This window comes from Bombina bombina, chromosome 3 (genome assembly GCF_027579735.1).
Source record: "Bombina bombina isolate aBomBom1 chromosome 3, aBomBom1.pri, whole genome shotgun sequence".
Lineage (NCBI taxonomy): Eukaryota > Metazoa > Chordata > Amphibia > Anura > Bombinatoridae > Bombina > Bombina bombina.
Window position 1 is genome coordinate 362,207,502 of NC_069501.1, and position 17,912 is coordinate 362,225,413.

The 17,912-nt window shown below is 41.3% G+C and overlaps 1 protein-coding gene across 1 annotated transcript in view; it reads right to left on the bottom strand.

Annotated features, from left to right (window-relative positions):
• Window positions 1-17,912, bottom strand: part of CASK (calcium/calmodulin dependent serine protein kinase) — a gene marked incomplete in the record, with an annotated part of 883,427 nt that overhangs the window by 19,120 nt on the left and 846,395 nt on the right. The window contains 1 exon segment of the mRNA XM_053706489.1: window positions 17,219-17,302. Within this exon segment, the coding sequence (XP_053562464.1) occupies window positions 17,219-17,302 (84 nt within the window).

Below are 17,912 nucleotides of genomic sequence, written 5' to 3' on the forward strand. Positions count from 1 at the left end.
CAGTCTCATAAGCCAATCGGATAATGCTTTTAATCCAGAAGGAGAGAGAGGTAGAAGTTGCTTTTTGACCTCTCCGTTTACCAGAATAAACAACAAACAAAGACAAAGTTTGTCTGAAATCCTTAGTAGCTGCTAAGTAAAATTTGAGAGCACGAACTACATCCAAGTTGTGCAACAAACGTTCCTTCTTTGAAACTGGATTAGGACACAAAGAAGGCACAACTATCTCCTGGTTAATGTTTTTGTTAGAAACAACTTTTGGAAGAAAACCAGGTTTAGTACGCAAAACCACCTTATCTGCATGGAACACCAGATAAGGAGAAGAACACTGCAGAGCAGATAATTCTGAAACTCTTCTAGCAGAAGAAATTGCAACCAAAAACAAAACTTTCCAAGATAATAACTTAATATCAACGGAATGTAAGGGTTCAAACGGAACCCCCTGAAGAACTGAAAGAACTAGGTTGAGACTCCAAGGAGGAGTCAAAATTTTGTAAACAGGCTTGATTCTAACCAGAGCCTGAACAAAGGCTAGAACATCTGGCACAGCTGCCAGCTTTTTGTGAAGTAACACAGACAAGGCAGAAATCTGTCCCATCAAGGAACTTGCAGATAATCCTTTTTCCAATCCTTCTCGAAGGAAGGATAGACTCTTAGGAATCTTAACCTTGTCCCAAGGGAATCCTGCAGATTCACACCAACAGATATACCAAATTATGTGGTAATTTTTCTGGTTACAGGCTTTCAGGCCTGAACAAGAGTATTAATAACAGAATCTGAGAACCCTCGCTTTGATAAGATCAAGCGTTCAATCTCCAAGCAGTCAGCTGGAGTGGGTCGAACGGACCTAGAACAAGAAGGTCTCTCAAAGGTAGCTTCCATGGTGGAGCCGATGACATATTCACCAGATCTGCATACCAAGTCCTGCGTGGCCACGCAGGAGCTATCAAAATCACCGACGCCCTCTCCTGATTGATCCTGGCTACCAGCCTGGGGATGAGAGGAAACGGCGGGAACACATAAGCTAGTTTGAAGGTCCAAGGTGCTACTAGTGCATCCACTAGAGCCGCCTTGGGATCCCTGGATCTGTACCCGTAGTAAGGAACTCTGAAGTTATGACGAGAGGCCATCAGATCCATGTCTGGAATGCCCCACGGTTGAGTGACTTGGGCAAAGATTTCCGGATGGAGTTCCCACTCCCCCGGATGCAATGTCTGACGACTCAGAAAATCCGCTTCCCAATTTTCCACTCCTGGGATGTGGATAGCAGACAGGTGGCAGGAGTGAGACTCCGCCCATAGAATGATTTTGGTCACTTCTTCCATCGCTAGGGAACTCCTTGTTCCCCCCTGATGGTTGATGTATGAACTTGGCCCTCGCTAGCTGAGGCCAAGCTTTGAGAGCATTGAATATCGCTCTCAGTTCCAGAATATTTATCGGTAGAAGAGATTCTACCCGAGACCAAAGACCCTGAGCTTTCAGGGATCCCCAGACCGCGCCCCAGCCCATCAGACTGGCGTCGGTCGTGACAATGACCCACTCTGGTCTGCGGAAGGTCATCCCTTGTGACAGGTTGTCCAGGGACAGCCACCAACGGAATGAGTCTCTGGTCCTCTGATTTACTTGTATCTTCGGAGACAAGTCTGAATAGTCCCCATTCCACTGACTGAGCATGAACAGTTGTAATGGTCTTAGATGAATGCGCACAAAAGGAACTATGTCCATTGCCGCTACCATCAAACCTATCACTTCCATGCACTGCGCTATGGAAGGAAGAGGAACGGAATGAAGTATCCGACAAGAGTCTAGAAGTTTTGTTTTTCTGGCTTCTGTCAGAAAAATCCTCATTTCTAAGGAGTCTATTATAGTTCCCAAGAAGGGAACCCTCGTTGACGGAGATAGAGAACTCTTTTCCACGTTCACTTTCCATCCGTGAGATCTGAGAAAGGCCAGGACAATGTCCGTGTGAGCCTTTACTTGAGGAAGGGACGACGCTCGAATCAGAATGTCGTCCAAGTAAGGTACTACAGCAATGCCCCTTGGTCTTAGCACCGCCAGAAGGGACCCTAGTACCTATGAGAAAATCCTAGGAGCAGTGGCTAATCCGAAAGAAAACGCCACGAACTGGAAATGCTTGTCCAGGAATGCAACCCTTAGGAACCGATGATGTTCCTTGTGGATAGGAATATGTAGATACGCATCCTTGAAATCCACCTTGGTCATGAATTGACCTTCCTGGATGGAAGGAAGAAGTGTTCGAATGGTTTCCATCTTGAACGATGGAACCTTGAGAAACTTGTTCAAGATCTTGAGATCTAAGATTGGTCTGAACGTTCCCTCTTTTTTGGGAACTATGAACAGATTGGAGTAGAACCCCATCCCTTGTTCTCCTAATGGAACAGGATGAATCACTCCCATTTTTAGCAGGTCTTCTACCCAATGTAAGAATGCCTGTCTTCTTATTTATTTTTGGTCTTGAAAAGACCTATCCTGAGGAAGGGCGTGGCCCTTGCCCCCAGTGATATCAGAGATAATCTCTTTCAAGTCAGGGCCAAAGAGTGTTTTCCCCTTGAAAGGAATGTCAAGCAATTTGTTCTTGGAAGACGCATCCGCTGCCCAAGATTTTAACCAAAGCGCTCTGCGCCACAATAGCAAACCCAGAATTTTTTCGCCGCTAACCTAGCCAATTGCAAGGTGGCGTCTAGGGTGAAAGAATTAGCCAATTTAAGAGCACGAATTCTGTCCATAATCTCCTCATAAGAAGAAGAATTACTAATAATCGCCTTTCCTAGCTCATCAAACTAGAAACACGCGGCTGCAGTGACAGGGACAATGCATGCAATTGGTTGTAGAAGGGAACCTTGCTGAACAAACATCTTTAGCAGACCTTCTAATTTTTTATCCATAGGATCTTGGAAAGCACAACTATCTTCTATGGGTATAGTGGCGCGCTTGTGTAGAGTAGAAACCGCCCCCTCGACCTTGGGGACTGTCTGCCATCAGTCCTTTCTGGGGTCGACTATAGGAAAACAATTTTATAAATATGGGGGGAGGTACTAAAGGTATACCGGGCCTGTCCCATTCTTTACTAACAATGTACGCCACCCGCTTGGATATAGGAAAAGCTTCGGGGGGCCCCGGGGCCTCTAAGAACTTTTCCATTTTACATAGTGGTTCTGGAATGACCAGATAATCACAATCATCCAAATTGGATAACACCTCCTTAAGCAGAGCGCGGAGATGTTCCAACTTAAATTTAAAAGTAATCACATCAGGTTCAGCTTGTTGAGAAATGTTTCCTGAATCTGAAATTTCTCCCTCAGACAAAACCTCCCTGGCCCCCTCAGACTGGTGTAGGGGCCCTTCAGAAACCATATCATCAGCGTTCTCATGCTCTACAGAATTTTCTAAAACAGAGCAGTCGCGCTTTCGCTGATAAGTGGGCATATTGGCTAAAATGTTTTTGATAGAATTATCCATTACAGCCGTTAAATGTTGCATAGTAAGGAGTATTGGCGCACTAGATGTACTAGGGGCCTCCTGTATGGGCAAGACTGGTGTAGACGAAGGAGGGGATGATGCAGTACCATGCTTACTCCCCTCACTTGAGGAATCATCTTGGGCATCATTTTTACTAAATTTTTTTATGACATAAAATACATATAGTTAAATGAGAAGGAACCTTGGTTTCCCCACAGTCAGAACACAATCTATCTGGTAGTTCAGACATGTTAAACAGGCATAAACTTGATAACAAAGCACAAAAAACGTTTTAAAATAAAACCGTTACTGTCACTTTAAATTTTAAACTAAACACACTTTATTACTGCAATTGCGAAAAAGTATGAAGGAATTGTTCAAAATTCACCAAAATTTCACCACAGTGTCTTAAAGCCTTAAAAGTATTGCACACCAAATTTGGAAGCTTTAACCCTTAAAATAACGGAACCGGAGCCGTTTTTATATTTAACCCCTTTACAGTCCCTGGAATCTGCTTTGCTGAGACCCAACCAAGCCCAAAGGGGAATACGATACCAAATGATGCCTTCAGAAAGACTTTTCTATGTATCAGAGCTCCACACACATGCAGCTGCATGCCATGCTGTCCTCAAAAACAAGTGCGCCATACCGGCGCGAAAATGAGGCTCTGACTATGATTAGGGAAAGCCCCTAAAGAATAAGGTGTCTAAAACAGTGCCTGCCGATATAATCATATCAAAATACCCAGAATAAATGATTCCTCAAGGCTAAATATGTGTTAATAATGAATCGATTTAGCCCAGAAAAAGTCTACAGTCCTAATAAGCCCTTGTGAAGCCCTTATTTACTATCTTAATAAACATGGCTTACCGGATCCCATAGGGAAAATGACAGCTTCCAGCATTACATCGTCTTGTTAGAATGTGTCATACCTCAAGCAGTAAGAGACTGCACACTGTTCCCCCAACTGAAGTTAATTGCTCTCAACAGTCCTGTGTGGAACAGCCATGGATTTTAGTTACGGTGCTAAAATCATTTTCCTCATACAAACAGAAATCTTCATCTCTTTTCTGTTTCTGAGTAAATAGTACATACCAGCACTATTTTAAAATAACAAACTCTTGATTGAATAATAAAAACTACAGTTAAACACTAAAAAACTCTAAGCCATCTCCGTGGAGATGTTGCCTGTACAACGGCAAAGAGAATGACTGGGGTAGGCGGAGCCTAGGAGGGATCATGTGACCAGCTTTGCTGGGCTCTTTGCCATTTCCTGTTGGGGAAGAGAATATCCCACAAGTAAGGATGACGCCGTGGACCGGACACACCTATGTTGGAGAAATCCTAATAAGAAGCAATTCTGCTTCAGATAGAAGTCAGGTACTGTATTACTTGCTGAGACAAAACACAGGAAATGAAAGCTGAAGTCTAGTTAAAAAAAAAAAGAAAGCAAGGAAAAAAACCCAAAAAAACAAGAAAATAAAAAAGCACTAAGTCAAGGTGCTGGAGTTCAAAGCAGGCAATTAAGATCATGAAAATATAAAATTATTATGCAAGAAGGGAAAATCAGTGAAAAAGTCACTCCAGGGTATGTTTGTACTAATTAGGAAGGCAGGGTGGCAGGCACTGCTAAAAATAAGGCGCAATAGAAAAATTTAAAAGTATATAAAACTTTAATGAAAAAATATATATATAAAATACACGATAGGCATGACACAGAATAAGGGAGGAAAATAGAGAGATGGCCTATGTTTGTAACTAATGCCAGATAAAGGAGCCAAAGGAAGTATCAGTAATATAAAAGACAGCTAATAACTAGACTGGTCTATCTGTGCATCGCTACTTTAATGCATAGCAGTTTACCACCTCATTACTACCACAATACATTAGCAGTGTAGTACAGCTAACTTAACACACAAAATATTTGAGCTAAGTAATTTGCAAACACGTTGCCACTTTGTGATATTTACCAATACTTCACAGTTCAAATCACTGGCTGAGCATTAAACAACATTTATTAATAATGGCAGGAGCCAGAAGTAAAACTTCTAATCCCCAGTATTTAAAAACAGATATACATACATGTCTGTCTGTCTCATTATATACACATAATGGTGTTGTCATAATATGTGGTATCAAAAGAAAAACTTAAAAAATCAATCCCACAATCAGTTAAAAAACTATTTTTTTCTTACCTGATAAATTTATTTTTTGACACGGTGAGTCCACGGATCCTCTTTATTACTGTTGGGAATATCACTCCTGACCAGCAGGAGGAGGCAAAGAGCACCACAGCAAAAGCTGTTAAATACCACTCCCCCTACCCACAATCCCCAGTCATTTGACCAAAGGGAAAGGAGAAAGGAAGTAATCTAAGGTGCAGAGATGCCTGAAGTTTATAGAAAAGCAAACTTTCTGAAAAATAGGGCGGGCCGTGTCAAGAAATTAATAAATTTATCAGGTAAGAATAAATGATGTTTTCTTTCTAATGACACGGTGAGTCCACTGATAATCTTAATTACTGTTGGGAACCAATACCCAAGCTAGAGGACATGGATGATAAGGGAGGGACAAGACAGTTAACCTAAACAGAAAGCACCACTGTTTGAAGAACCTTTCTCCCAAAAGAAGCCTCTGCTGAAGCAAAAGTATCAAATTTTTAAAATTTAGAAAAAGTATGCAAAGATGACCAAGTCGCAGCCTTACAAAGCTGATCTACAGAAGCTCAATTTTTGAAAGCCCAAGAAGATGAAACAGCCCTCGTGGAATGAGCCGTGATTCTCTCAGGAGGCTGCTGACCAGCAGTTTCATATGCCTAGCGAATAACACTCCTTAACCAACAAGAAAGAGAAGTAGCCGTAGTTTTCTAACCCTTACGCTTCCCAGAAAAGACAACAAATAAAGAAGAAGACTGGCGAAAATCCTTAGTCACCTGCAAATAATATTTCAATGCACGAACCACATCCAGGTTGAGCAACAAACGCTCCTCATGAGAAGAAGGATTAGGACACAAAGAAGGAACAACAATCTCTTGATTAATATTCTTATCAGAAACAACCTTGGGAAGAAAACCCAAGACAGTATGCAGAACTACCTTAGAGTGAAAAATAAGAAAAGGCTCTGAAACTCCGGGAGCCGAAGAAATAGCCACCAGAAACAAAACCTTCCAAGATAACATATTAATATCCAAAGAATGCATAGGTTCAAACGGAGTCTGTTGAAGGATTTTAAGAACCAAATTAAGACTCCAAGGTGGAGTAGCAGACTTAAACACAGGCCAAATTCTAACCAAGGCCTGAAAAAAAGAAAGAACATCTGGCACACCCGCCAGGCGCTTGTGCAATAAAATAGATAAAGCAGAAATTTGACCCTTCAGGGTAATAGCAGATAAACCTTTCTCCAAACCCTCCTGGAGAAAAGACAAAATCCTAGGAATCCTAACTCTACTCCACGAGTAGCCTTTGGATTCACACCAATACAAATATTTACGCAAAATCTTATAATAAATCTTCCTAGTCACAGGCTTACGAACCTGAATCATAGTCTCAATGACTGACTGAAAAAACAGAATTTATGCTTAACTGATAAATTACTTTCTCCAACGGTGTGTCCGGTCCACGGCGTCATCCATAACTTGTGGGATATTCTCCTCCCCTACAGGGAATGGCAAGGAGAGCACACAGCAAGAGCTGTCCATATAGCCCCTCCCAGGCTCCACCCCCCCAGTCATTCGACCGACGGTTAGGAGAAAAAAAGGAGAAACTATAGGGTGCCGTGGTGACTGTAGTGTATAGAGAAATAAATTTTAAACCTGATTAAAAAACCAGGGCGGGCCGTGGACCGGACACACCATTGGAGAAAGTAATTTATCAGGTAAGCATAAATTCTGTTTTCTCCAACATTGGTGTGTCCGGTCCACGGCGTCATCCATAACTTGTGGGAACCAATACCAAAGCTTTAGGACACGGATGAAGGGAGGGAGCAAATCAGGTTACCTAAACAGAAGGCACCACGGCTTGCAAAACCTTTCTCCCAAAAATAGCCTCCGAAGTATCAAATTTGTAGAATTTGGCAAAAGTGTGCAGAGAAGACCCAGTCGCTGCCTTACATATCTGATCAACAGAAGCCTCGTTCTTGAAGGCCCATGTGGAAGCCACAGCCCTATTAGAGTGAGCTGTGATACGTTCAGGAGGCTGCCGTCCGGCAGTCTCATAAGCCAATCGGATGATGCTTTTCAGCCAGAAAGAAAGAGAGGTAGCAGTAGCTTTTTGTCCTCTCCTCTTACCAGAATAAACGACAAACAAAGAAGAAGTTTGTCTGAAATCCTTTGTTGCTTCTAAATAGAACTTTAAAGCACGGACTACATCTAAATTGTGTAACAAACGTTCCTTCTTTGAAACTGGAAGGAACAACTATTTCCTGGTTAATATTCTTGTTGAAAACAACTTTTGGAAGAAAACCAGGTTTGGTGCGCAAAACAACCTTATCTGAATGGAACACCAGATAGGGTAAATCACACTGCAAAGCAGATAATTCAGAAACTCTTCTAGCAGAAGAGATGGCAACCAAAAACAGAACTTTCCAAGATAGTAACTTGATATCTATGGAATGTAAAGGTTCAAACGGAACCCCTTGAAGAACTGAAAGAACTAAATTTAGACTCCAGGGAGGAGTCAAGGGTCTGTAAACAGGCTTGATTCTGACCAAAGCCTGTACAAAAGCTTGTACATCTGGCACAGCTGCCAGTCGTTTGTATAACAAGAAAGGTAAAGCAGAAATCTGTCCTTTAAAAGAACTCGCTGACAATCCCTTATCCAAACCTTCTTGGAGAAAGGAGAGGATCTTAGGAATTTTAATCTTATTCCAGGAGAATCTTTTGGATTCACACCAACAGATATATCTTTTCCATATTTTATGGTAAATCTTTCTAGACACAGTTTTTCTGGCTTGGACCAGAGTGTCTATCACTGAATCTGAAAAACCCACGTTTGGATAAAATCAAACGTTCAATTTCCAAGCAGTCAGCTGCAGAGAAACTAGATTTGGATTTTCGAATGGACCTTGTACTAGAAGATCCTGTCTCAAAGGTAGCTTCCATGGTGGAGCCGATGACATATTCACCAGGTCTGCATACCAAGTCCTGTGCGGCCACGCAGGAGCTATCAGAATCACTGAGGCCTTCTCCTGTTTAATCCTGGCTACAAGCCTGGGAAGGAGAGGGAACGGTGGAAACGCATAAGCTAGGCTGAACGACCAAGGCGCCACTAATGCATCCACTAGAGTCGCCTTGGGATCCCTGGATCTGGACCCGTAGCAAGGAACCTTGAATTTCTGACGAGACGCCATCAGATCCATGTCTGGAATGCCCCATAAGTGAGTCAACTGGGCAAAAACCTCCGGGTGGAGTTTCCACTCCCCCGGATGGAAAGTCTGACGACTCAGATAATCTGCCTCCCAGTTGTCTACTCCTGGGATGTGAATTGCAGATAGGTGGCAGGAGTGATCCTCCGCCCATTTGATGATTTTGGATACCTCTCTCATCGCCAAGGAACTCCTTGTTCCCCCCTGATGGTTGATGTAAGCTACAGTCGTCATGTTGTCTGACTGGAATCTTATGAATCCGGCCTTCGCTAGTAGAGGCCAAGCCCGGAGAGCATTGAATATCGCTCTCAGTTCCAGGATGTTTATCGGGAGAAGAGACTCTTCCCGAGACCATAGACCCTGAGCTTTCAGGGAATTCCAGACCGCGCCCCAGCCTAATAGACTGGCGTCGGTCGTGACAATGACCCACTCTGGCCTGCGGAAACTCATTCCCTGAGACAGGTGATCCTGGGACAACCACCAACGGAGTGAGTCTCTGGTCATCTGGTCTACTTGAATCTTTGGAGACAAGTCTGTATAGTCCCCATTCCACTGCTTGAGCATGCACAGTTGTAATGGTCTTAGATGAATTCGAGCAAAACTATGTCCATTGCTGCAACCATCAACCCTACTGCTTCCATGCACTGAGCTATGGAAGGCTACAGAATAGAGAGAAGAACTTGACAAGCGTTTAGAAGCTTTGACTTTCTGACCTCTGTCAAGAAGATCTTCATTTCTAAAGAATCCATTATTGTTCCCAAAAAGGGAACTCTTGTCGACGGAGACAGGGAACTCTTTTCTACGTTCACCTTCCACCCGTGAGATCTGAGAAAGGCTAGAACAATGTCTGTATGAGCCTTTGCCTTGGAAAGAGACGACGCTTGAATTAGAATGTCGTCCAGATAAGGTGCCACTGCAATACCCCTTGGTCTTAGAACCGCTAGTAGGGACACGAGCACCTTTGTGAAAATTCTGGGAGCAGTGGCTAGCCCGAATGGGAAAGCCACAAACTGATAATGTTTGTCCAGAAGGCGAACCTTAGGAACTGATAATGATCTTTGTGGATAGGAATATGTAGATACGCATCCTTTAAATCCACGGTAGTCATATATTGACCCTCCTGGATTGTAGGTAAAATTTTTCGAATGGTTTCCATTTTGAACGATGGAACTCTGAGTTATTTGTTTAGAATTTTTAAATCCAGAATTGGTCTGAAAGTTCCCTCTTTTTTGGGAACTACAAACAGATTTGAGTAAAACCCCTGACCTTGTTCCACAGATGGAACTGGGTGTATCACTCCCATCTTTAACAGGTCTTCTACACAATGTAAGAATGCCTGTCTCTTTATTTTGTTTGAAGATAAGTGAGACATGTGGAACCTTCCCCATGGGGGTAGTTCCTTGAATTCTAGAAGATAACCCTGAGAGACTATTTCTAGTGCCCAGGGATCCTGAACATCTCTTGCCCAAGCCTGAGCAAAGAGAGAGAGTCTGCCCCTACTAGATCCAGTCCCGGATCGGGGGCTACCCCTTCATGCTGTTTTGGTAACAGCAGCAGGCTTCTTGGCCTGTTTACCCTTGTTCCAGCCTTGCATTGGTTTCCAAGCTGGTTTAGTCTGGGAAGCGTTACCCTCTTGTCTAAAGGCTGAAATTGCGAAAGGAACGCAAATTGGACTTATTCTTAACCTTGAAAGGTCTATCTTGTGGGAGGGCATGGCCCTTTCCCCCAGTGATGTCTGAAATAATCTCTTTCAATTCTGGCCCAAAAAGGGTCTTAACTTTGAAAGGGATATTAAGCAATTTTGTCTTGGAAAATACGTCCGCCGACCAAGACTTTAGCCAGAGCGCTCTGCGCGCCACAATTGCAAACCCTGAATTTTTCGCTGCTAACCTCGCTAACTGCAAGCGGCGTCTAAAATAAAGGAATTAGCTAACTCAAATGCGTGAATTCTGTCCATGACTTCCTCATACGGAGTCTCCCTACTGAGCGACTTGTCCAGTTCCTCGAACCAGAACCACGCCGCTGTAGTGACAGGAAAAATGCACGAAATAGGTTGAAGGAGGTAACCTTGCTGTACAAAAATCTTTTTAAGCAAACCCTCCAAACTTTTTATCCATAGGATCTTTGAAAGCACAATTGTCCTCAATGGGAATGGTCGTGCGTTTGGCTAGTGTAGAAACCGCCCCCTCGACCTTAGGGACTGTTTTCCTTCCTGGGGTCGACCATAGGGAACAATTTCTTAAATATAGGAGGAGGGACAAAAGGTATGCCTGGCTTCTCCCACTCCTTATTCACTATGTCCGCCACCCGTTTAGGTATCGGAAATGCATCAGGGTGCACCGGGACCTCTAGGAATTTGTCCATCTTGCACAATTTTTCTGGAATGACCAAAGAGTCACAATCATCCAGCGTAGTTAGTACCTCCTTAAGTAATGCGCGTAGATGCTCTAACTTAAATTTAAACGTCACAACATCAGGTTCTGCCTGCTGAGAAATTCTTCCTGTATCAGAAATTTCTCCATCTGACAAACCATCCCTCACTGCCACTTCAGACTGGTGTGAGGGTATGACAGAAAAAATATCATCAGCGCCCTCCTGCTCTACAGTGTTTAAAACCGAGCAATCGCGCTTTCTCTGAAATGCTGGCATTTTGGATAAAATATTAGCTATGGAGTTATCCATTACTGCCGAAAATTGTTGCATAGTAACAAGCATTGGCGTGCTAGAAGTACTAGGGGTCGCCTGCGCGGGCATAACTGGTATAGACACAGAAGGAGAGGATGTAGAACTATCTCTACTTCCTTCATCTGAGGAATCATCCTGGGCAACTTTACTATTTGTGACAGTACTGTCCTTACTATGTTTGGACGCTATGGCACAATTATCACATATATTTGAATGAGGAACCACATTGGCTACCATACATACAGAACATGATCTATCTGAAGGTACAGACATGTTAAACAGGTTTAAACTGGTTAATAAAGCACAAAAAACGTTTTAAAACAAAACCGTTACTGTCTCTTTAAATGTTAAACAGGGCACACTTTATTACTGAATATGTGAAAAACTATGAAGGAATTATCCAATCTTTACCAAATTTTCACCACAGTGTCTTAATACATTCAAAGTATTGCACCCCAATTTTCAAGCTGTTAACCCTTAAAATGTGGAAACCGGAGCCGTTTGCAATTTTAACCCCACTACAGTCCCAGCCACAGCCTTTGTTGCGACTTCATCTATCCCAGGGGGGTTCTAGGAACGCTTTCAGTGGATACCAGACCCTCACACATGCAGCTGCATGCACTGCACTCAAAAGAAACTGTGCAATAATGGCGCGAAAATGAGGCTCTGCCTACTACAGTGAAAGGCCCTTCCTGACTGGGAAGGTGTCTTAACTAGTGCCTGGCAATAAAAACGTTCCCCAAACAATAAAAAGTGTGAAAACTACTTCAAACTTTAAAAAACAACTTAAATAAACAATCGATTTAGCCCTTAAGAGTGTCCACCAGTTAATAGCCCATAATAAGCCCTTTATTCTTTCTGAGTCTAAGAAAATGGCTTACCAATCCCCATGAGGGAAAATGACAGCCTTCCAGCATTACACAGTCTTGTTAGAAAAATGGCTAGTCATACCTTGAGCAGAAAAGTCTGCAAACTGTTCCCCCCAACTGAAGTTCTCTCAGCTCAACAGTCCTGCGTGGGAACAGCAACTGATTTTAGTTACTGCTGCTAAAATCATACTCCTCTTTTAAACAGAACTCTTCATCTCTTTCTGTTTCAGAGTAAATAGTACATACCAGTACTATTTCAAAATAACAAACTCTTGATAGAAGAAATAAAAAACTACAACTAACACCACAAACTCCTCACCATCCCCGTGGAGATGCTACTTGTTCAGAGCGGCAAGGAGAATGACTGGGGGGGTGGAGCCTGGGAGGGGCTATATGGACAGCTCTTGCTGTGTGCTCTCCTTGCCATTCCCTGTAGGGGAGGAGAATATCCCACAAGTTATGGATGACACCGTGGACCGGACACACCAATGTTGGAGAAACCACGTTTAGAAAGAATCAAGCGCTCAATCTCCAAGCAGTCAGCTTCAGAGAAACGTGATTTGGATGAAGGAAGGGACCCTGCAGAAGCAGGTCCTTCCTTAAAGGGACACTCAATCAAAATGAAACGTTCATGATTCAGATAGAGCATGCCATTTTAAACAACTTTCCAATTTACTTCCATTAACTAAATGTGCACAATCTTTTTATATTTAAACTTTTTGAGTCACCAGCTCCTACTGAGCATGTGCAAGAATAAGTGTGTATGCATTTGTGAATGGCTGATGGCTGTCACATGGTACGTGTATGCATTTGTGATTGGCTGATGGCTGTCACATGGTACAGGGGGAGTGGAAAAAGACATAACTTTTAAAATTCTCAAAATAAAATCTACTACTCATTTGAAGTTCATTTGAAGTGCTATTGCATTGTCTTGTTATCTTACATTTGTTGATTATGCAAATCTACTGTGTTGACTGGTCCTTTAATGGAAGACGCCAAGGTGGAAGGGAAGGCATCTCCACCAGATCTGGAAACCAGATTCTGCAAGGCCACGCCAGAGCAATGAGAATCATCGATGCCCTCTCTTGTTTGCTCTTCTTCCTCAGGTCACTGCTTGGGTGAAACGGAGGGAAAACATATGCCAGACTGAAAGTCCAAGGAACTGCCAGAGCATCTATCAGAACAGCCTGAGAATCCTTTGACCTCGACCCGTACCTCGGGAGCTTGGCATTCTGATGAGATGCCATGAGATCCAACTCCGGCTTCCCCCAACTAAGAATCAAGCTGGAAAATATCTCTGGATGAAGTGCCCACTCCTCCGGATGAAAAGTCTGTCTGCTCATAAAATCCGCTTCTCAATTGTCCACCCCTGGAATATGGATAGCAGACAGACAACAGTTGTGACTCTCCGCCCACTGAATAATCTTGGCTACCTCGGTCATGGCATTGATGATTGATGAGTTACTCCTTGATGATTGATGTAAGCCATTGACGTTATGTTGTCCGACAAACCTGATAAACTGGGTTGAAGCTAGCTGAGGCCAGGCTCAACATTAGTGTTTAAACATAGAGAACAAGCAACAGCTTGCAGGGCCTCTTGGTCCATATTATTCCAAAGGAAAAACCTTAATCAAAAAAAAGTTAAAATCAGAATTTTAATGAAACAAATTTTTTTTACTGTCCCTTTAAATTTTAAACAGACTTTTTTTTTAAACTAGAAAATCCTTAAACAAACTGCACAATAAATCTTGCAGCAACAATTTTTCACAAAATGAATGCAAAAAGAGACACAAACGTTATAGTCCCTGAAATTCAGACAGAAACTTAAATATAAACAGAGCAACAGCCCCACAAAAAAACAACAGGCAACCTCCACACCTCAGCAAGCTCTGCTGAGGTGCCTACCTGACCTCCTTGCTGTCGGAAACAAAGTCAGAAAATGATCCGGACCCCCATACAGTCGCACCGGAGAGAACGCTGAACCACCTCTGAGGAGCTATGCAACATCCAGGAACAACAGGGAACATCTAAAAGGGCACCAAAAACGCCCTTGCAATCTCAGATAAGCCCACCTATTGTGGGCGTGGCCTAACAAACCTCCCAGTAGCCATTAATACACAAACAAAAAACATGTACACCAAAGTGAAAACATAATAAACTGAGCCAAACATCCCCAGTGCCTGAAAAACTGCCATACAATAAACCGTTAACCTAAAAGGCTGATTGTATATTTAGACAGAATTAACTGTCAAAGTGCCAAAATCTCCTATATCAAAACAGGGAAAGAAATAGGCACTTACCTCAAAAATCTGTCCGGCAGCAGGACAGCTCACTTGGTATGAGAGGGGCTTCCTACCTCACATGGACCTGTGGAAAAAAGAAAAGGCTAAACTTACTCAAACTTTCAACCAAGGGCAGCATGAAATTACTTGGGAGGCCCAGTGGGGATTACACCCCACAAGTTCCCAAATGCTTAAAAGTCACCACTTGCTCTACTGAAGAGACTGACATGGACTACGGCTAAACCCAAAAGAAAACCAGAGCAAACTTGCTCTGCTTAAAAAAAATAAACTCTTGATTGAAGAATCAGACACCTAACTTTACCCCTCCTTGCAACTGATACAAGCAAAGAGAATAACTGGGGATTGTGGGTAGGGGGAGTGGTATTTAACAGCTTTTGCTGTGGTGCTCTTTGCCTCCTCCTGCTGGTCAGGAGTGATATTCCCAACAGTAATTAAGATGATCCGTGGACTCACCGTGTCATTAGAAAGAAATAGAAACATAATTTGCAAGAACAAGATATACATAGAAGAACAGCATGTATTTAGCAGAGTAGAGTTTCTGCTTAATTATTAATAATTTCAGTTTCTCCAGCCAAGAAACTAATGGTTTGCATTGATTTATTCTTTAAGGAAATGCTTCTAGTGGTCACTTTACAAATGTTCTATATAAGCAGCAGACACAAACTAAGCATCTATTCTAAATCTACAAAAGGAGCAATGTTTATCTGTTGTCATTTCCTCTCTGGTACTTACAGGTAGTTTTCTGCACCATCGTGGAAGCTTAGCAAAAATTGCAAATGTGTAGGTAAAAGGAAAAGAAAAGGTTGCAATTTAGGAAAGCAAAATCATATAAAAACAAAACAAAAAAAAGATAAAAGATTGCAAAACAATAGAAGTCATAAAGAAATCAATGACGTAGAATAGTCTGAAATATGTTAAAGTTGTTTTATTCAGTTTTAAACAAAGATGCAAATAATGGGTAAAATTTCCTTTTTCTAGGCTACTATCACCCTAGCTGAAAAGCCAGATCTTGGTTATATTACATAGAAAGACTTGCTCTTGTGAGAAAAAAATACACAGATTAGAACGCTCCAGGGATACTTAATTTGTATAAATTGCGGTGGCTTCCTCAATGCTGGTGCACCTTTCCATATATGTGAATTTAGTTTTTTGCTTCTATAATATGAACTTTAATGATACAGCCTAGTCAATGAAAGAACACCATTTAATGTGATGCATTCAATATATCAACAAACTATCCCCTGTATTAAAAAAATATTATGACTGATACTGCACAATAATTTAGCAAAAATGATTTAGTGTAAATATCTAAAACCCTTTCAGCCGTGCTACATACTGTAAACACACAAACAAACTGATTAGAAAAAAGTGATGTCATTAAGGCAGGACTATTAAATCAGCATGCAACTGGAGAAGATGAATTACTAAGCGGTTTTGATATATGTTTTATAAAATAGCTGAAGAAATATTGTTTAAATGTGCAAAAACTGGACAGAATGTCACAAACAATCTGTCAATACTGAACTGAGATTTCCTTGCTTGTCTGTGATGTTTTTAAGTCTAGACCAAAATTATGCATTTAAAGGGACACTGTACTATAAAATATGCTCCCCCCTTAATTTGTTCCAAATGTGTCCACTGCAAAGTATTAAATGTATTGGAATTTAAGCAGACCTGACAATATTTTTTGTCTAAACACAGCCTAACAGTTAGGTATTAAAATATTTATTATGGCTGGGGGCTTCAATGAGAAGAGCTAACTATTTCAGATACAAAAATATCTTTCTCCTGTCCCCCGCTGGGAGATTAATTGCTATTGTCTTATGTTTACATCGCTTTTCTACAGAGAATGTCAGTTCATATGTTAAGTATAGGTGGTAGTTACTACAGTCAAAATAAGTTGTTTTAAATAACAAAATAAAGGGGTAAAAACTGTCTGTAAACAATTAAATACACTCTAGCAGGTAAAATGGACAATTGTGAACACATTAAAGGACAGAACATTTAAGAGTACGATGTACGTTTAAGTCGTTGATTGAAGGCTAGAAAATCACTTGCCATTTTACCATTGTGTTTCCAAACTGCAGTGGGGACAATAAAATTGTTGTTGGTTCACAAACAAGAGTCTATTCCTCATTAATGTTAGAGCTGCTGGACAATGGCCCGAATCATGATAATTGCAAATGTTGTACATATTAATTACATATGTAATGCTTGCTTCCCCTAATCAAAATTGTGTGCAAGATATTCAACCATTTTTTTTCTTTTTCACGTCTACGAAGGAGATTTATGTACAAATACAATATATAAAATGTACATTGTTATATTACCATGAAACAACTCATTTAAAATCAACAAGCAGGTATGCGTTATTGCGCAATAAAACCCTTCATGCTCAGACTCACCAAGTCATATTACGGTATACATTTTAATTTTGTTTCACATCTGTTTTTCTGACATGTTGAAGAAAAGTGCATGTTAAATTAATACAAAACAAGAACATCTATATTATTTTCCTACCTCGTTGATGCTGGGGGTAATTGTAGGTGCAGCAATAAACACAACAAAAGGAGCAAATTCTGCAGTTCTAAGGACCTTCAGAGCCTGCACAGAAAAAAAAAAAGTTCATAATTTGTTTTAACAAAATAAGAGGTACAATTATAGACTAGAGGTAGGAATGACGGGGAACATGCCTGGTATTTTTGCTGAACCTTTATATGTCGTCAGTTAAGTAAGAAAGGTATTTCACATAGCACTGTGGTATGGGATAGAGATTAGCAAATGAAATCATTTCAAGAGATACATCTTTTCATTTGATTAACAGATACATTTTCCTCTGTGCAGGGGAATTGAATCATCCTAACAACAGTGCGCTAGAAAAGTGTATTAAGAATCTTTATAGGGAAAGAATAGTCCAATATAATCTAGAGATTCAGTGTTTAACAAATGCACTGAACCTTCTGAAATGTGCTTACTTGTTCATTGATTTCATAAATCAAATGTCAAAATACAATTTCATTCAGCTTTCATAAAAGGATATAGTCTTGTCAAGTAAAGCAATTCTTGAATGAGCAAAGGATACATATAGCAAGATAAAAACTACAGAGTTCGAGAGACATGGTCTAATGGCGTTATTTAATTTATTTGTGCTTTATTGGCAGACATCATGTCAACTAAACACAGGCATGACTTATGACATACTATTTTCTTTACA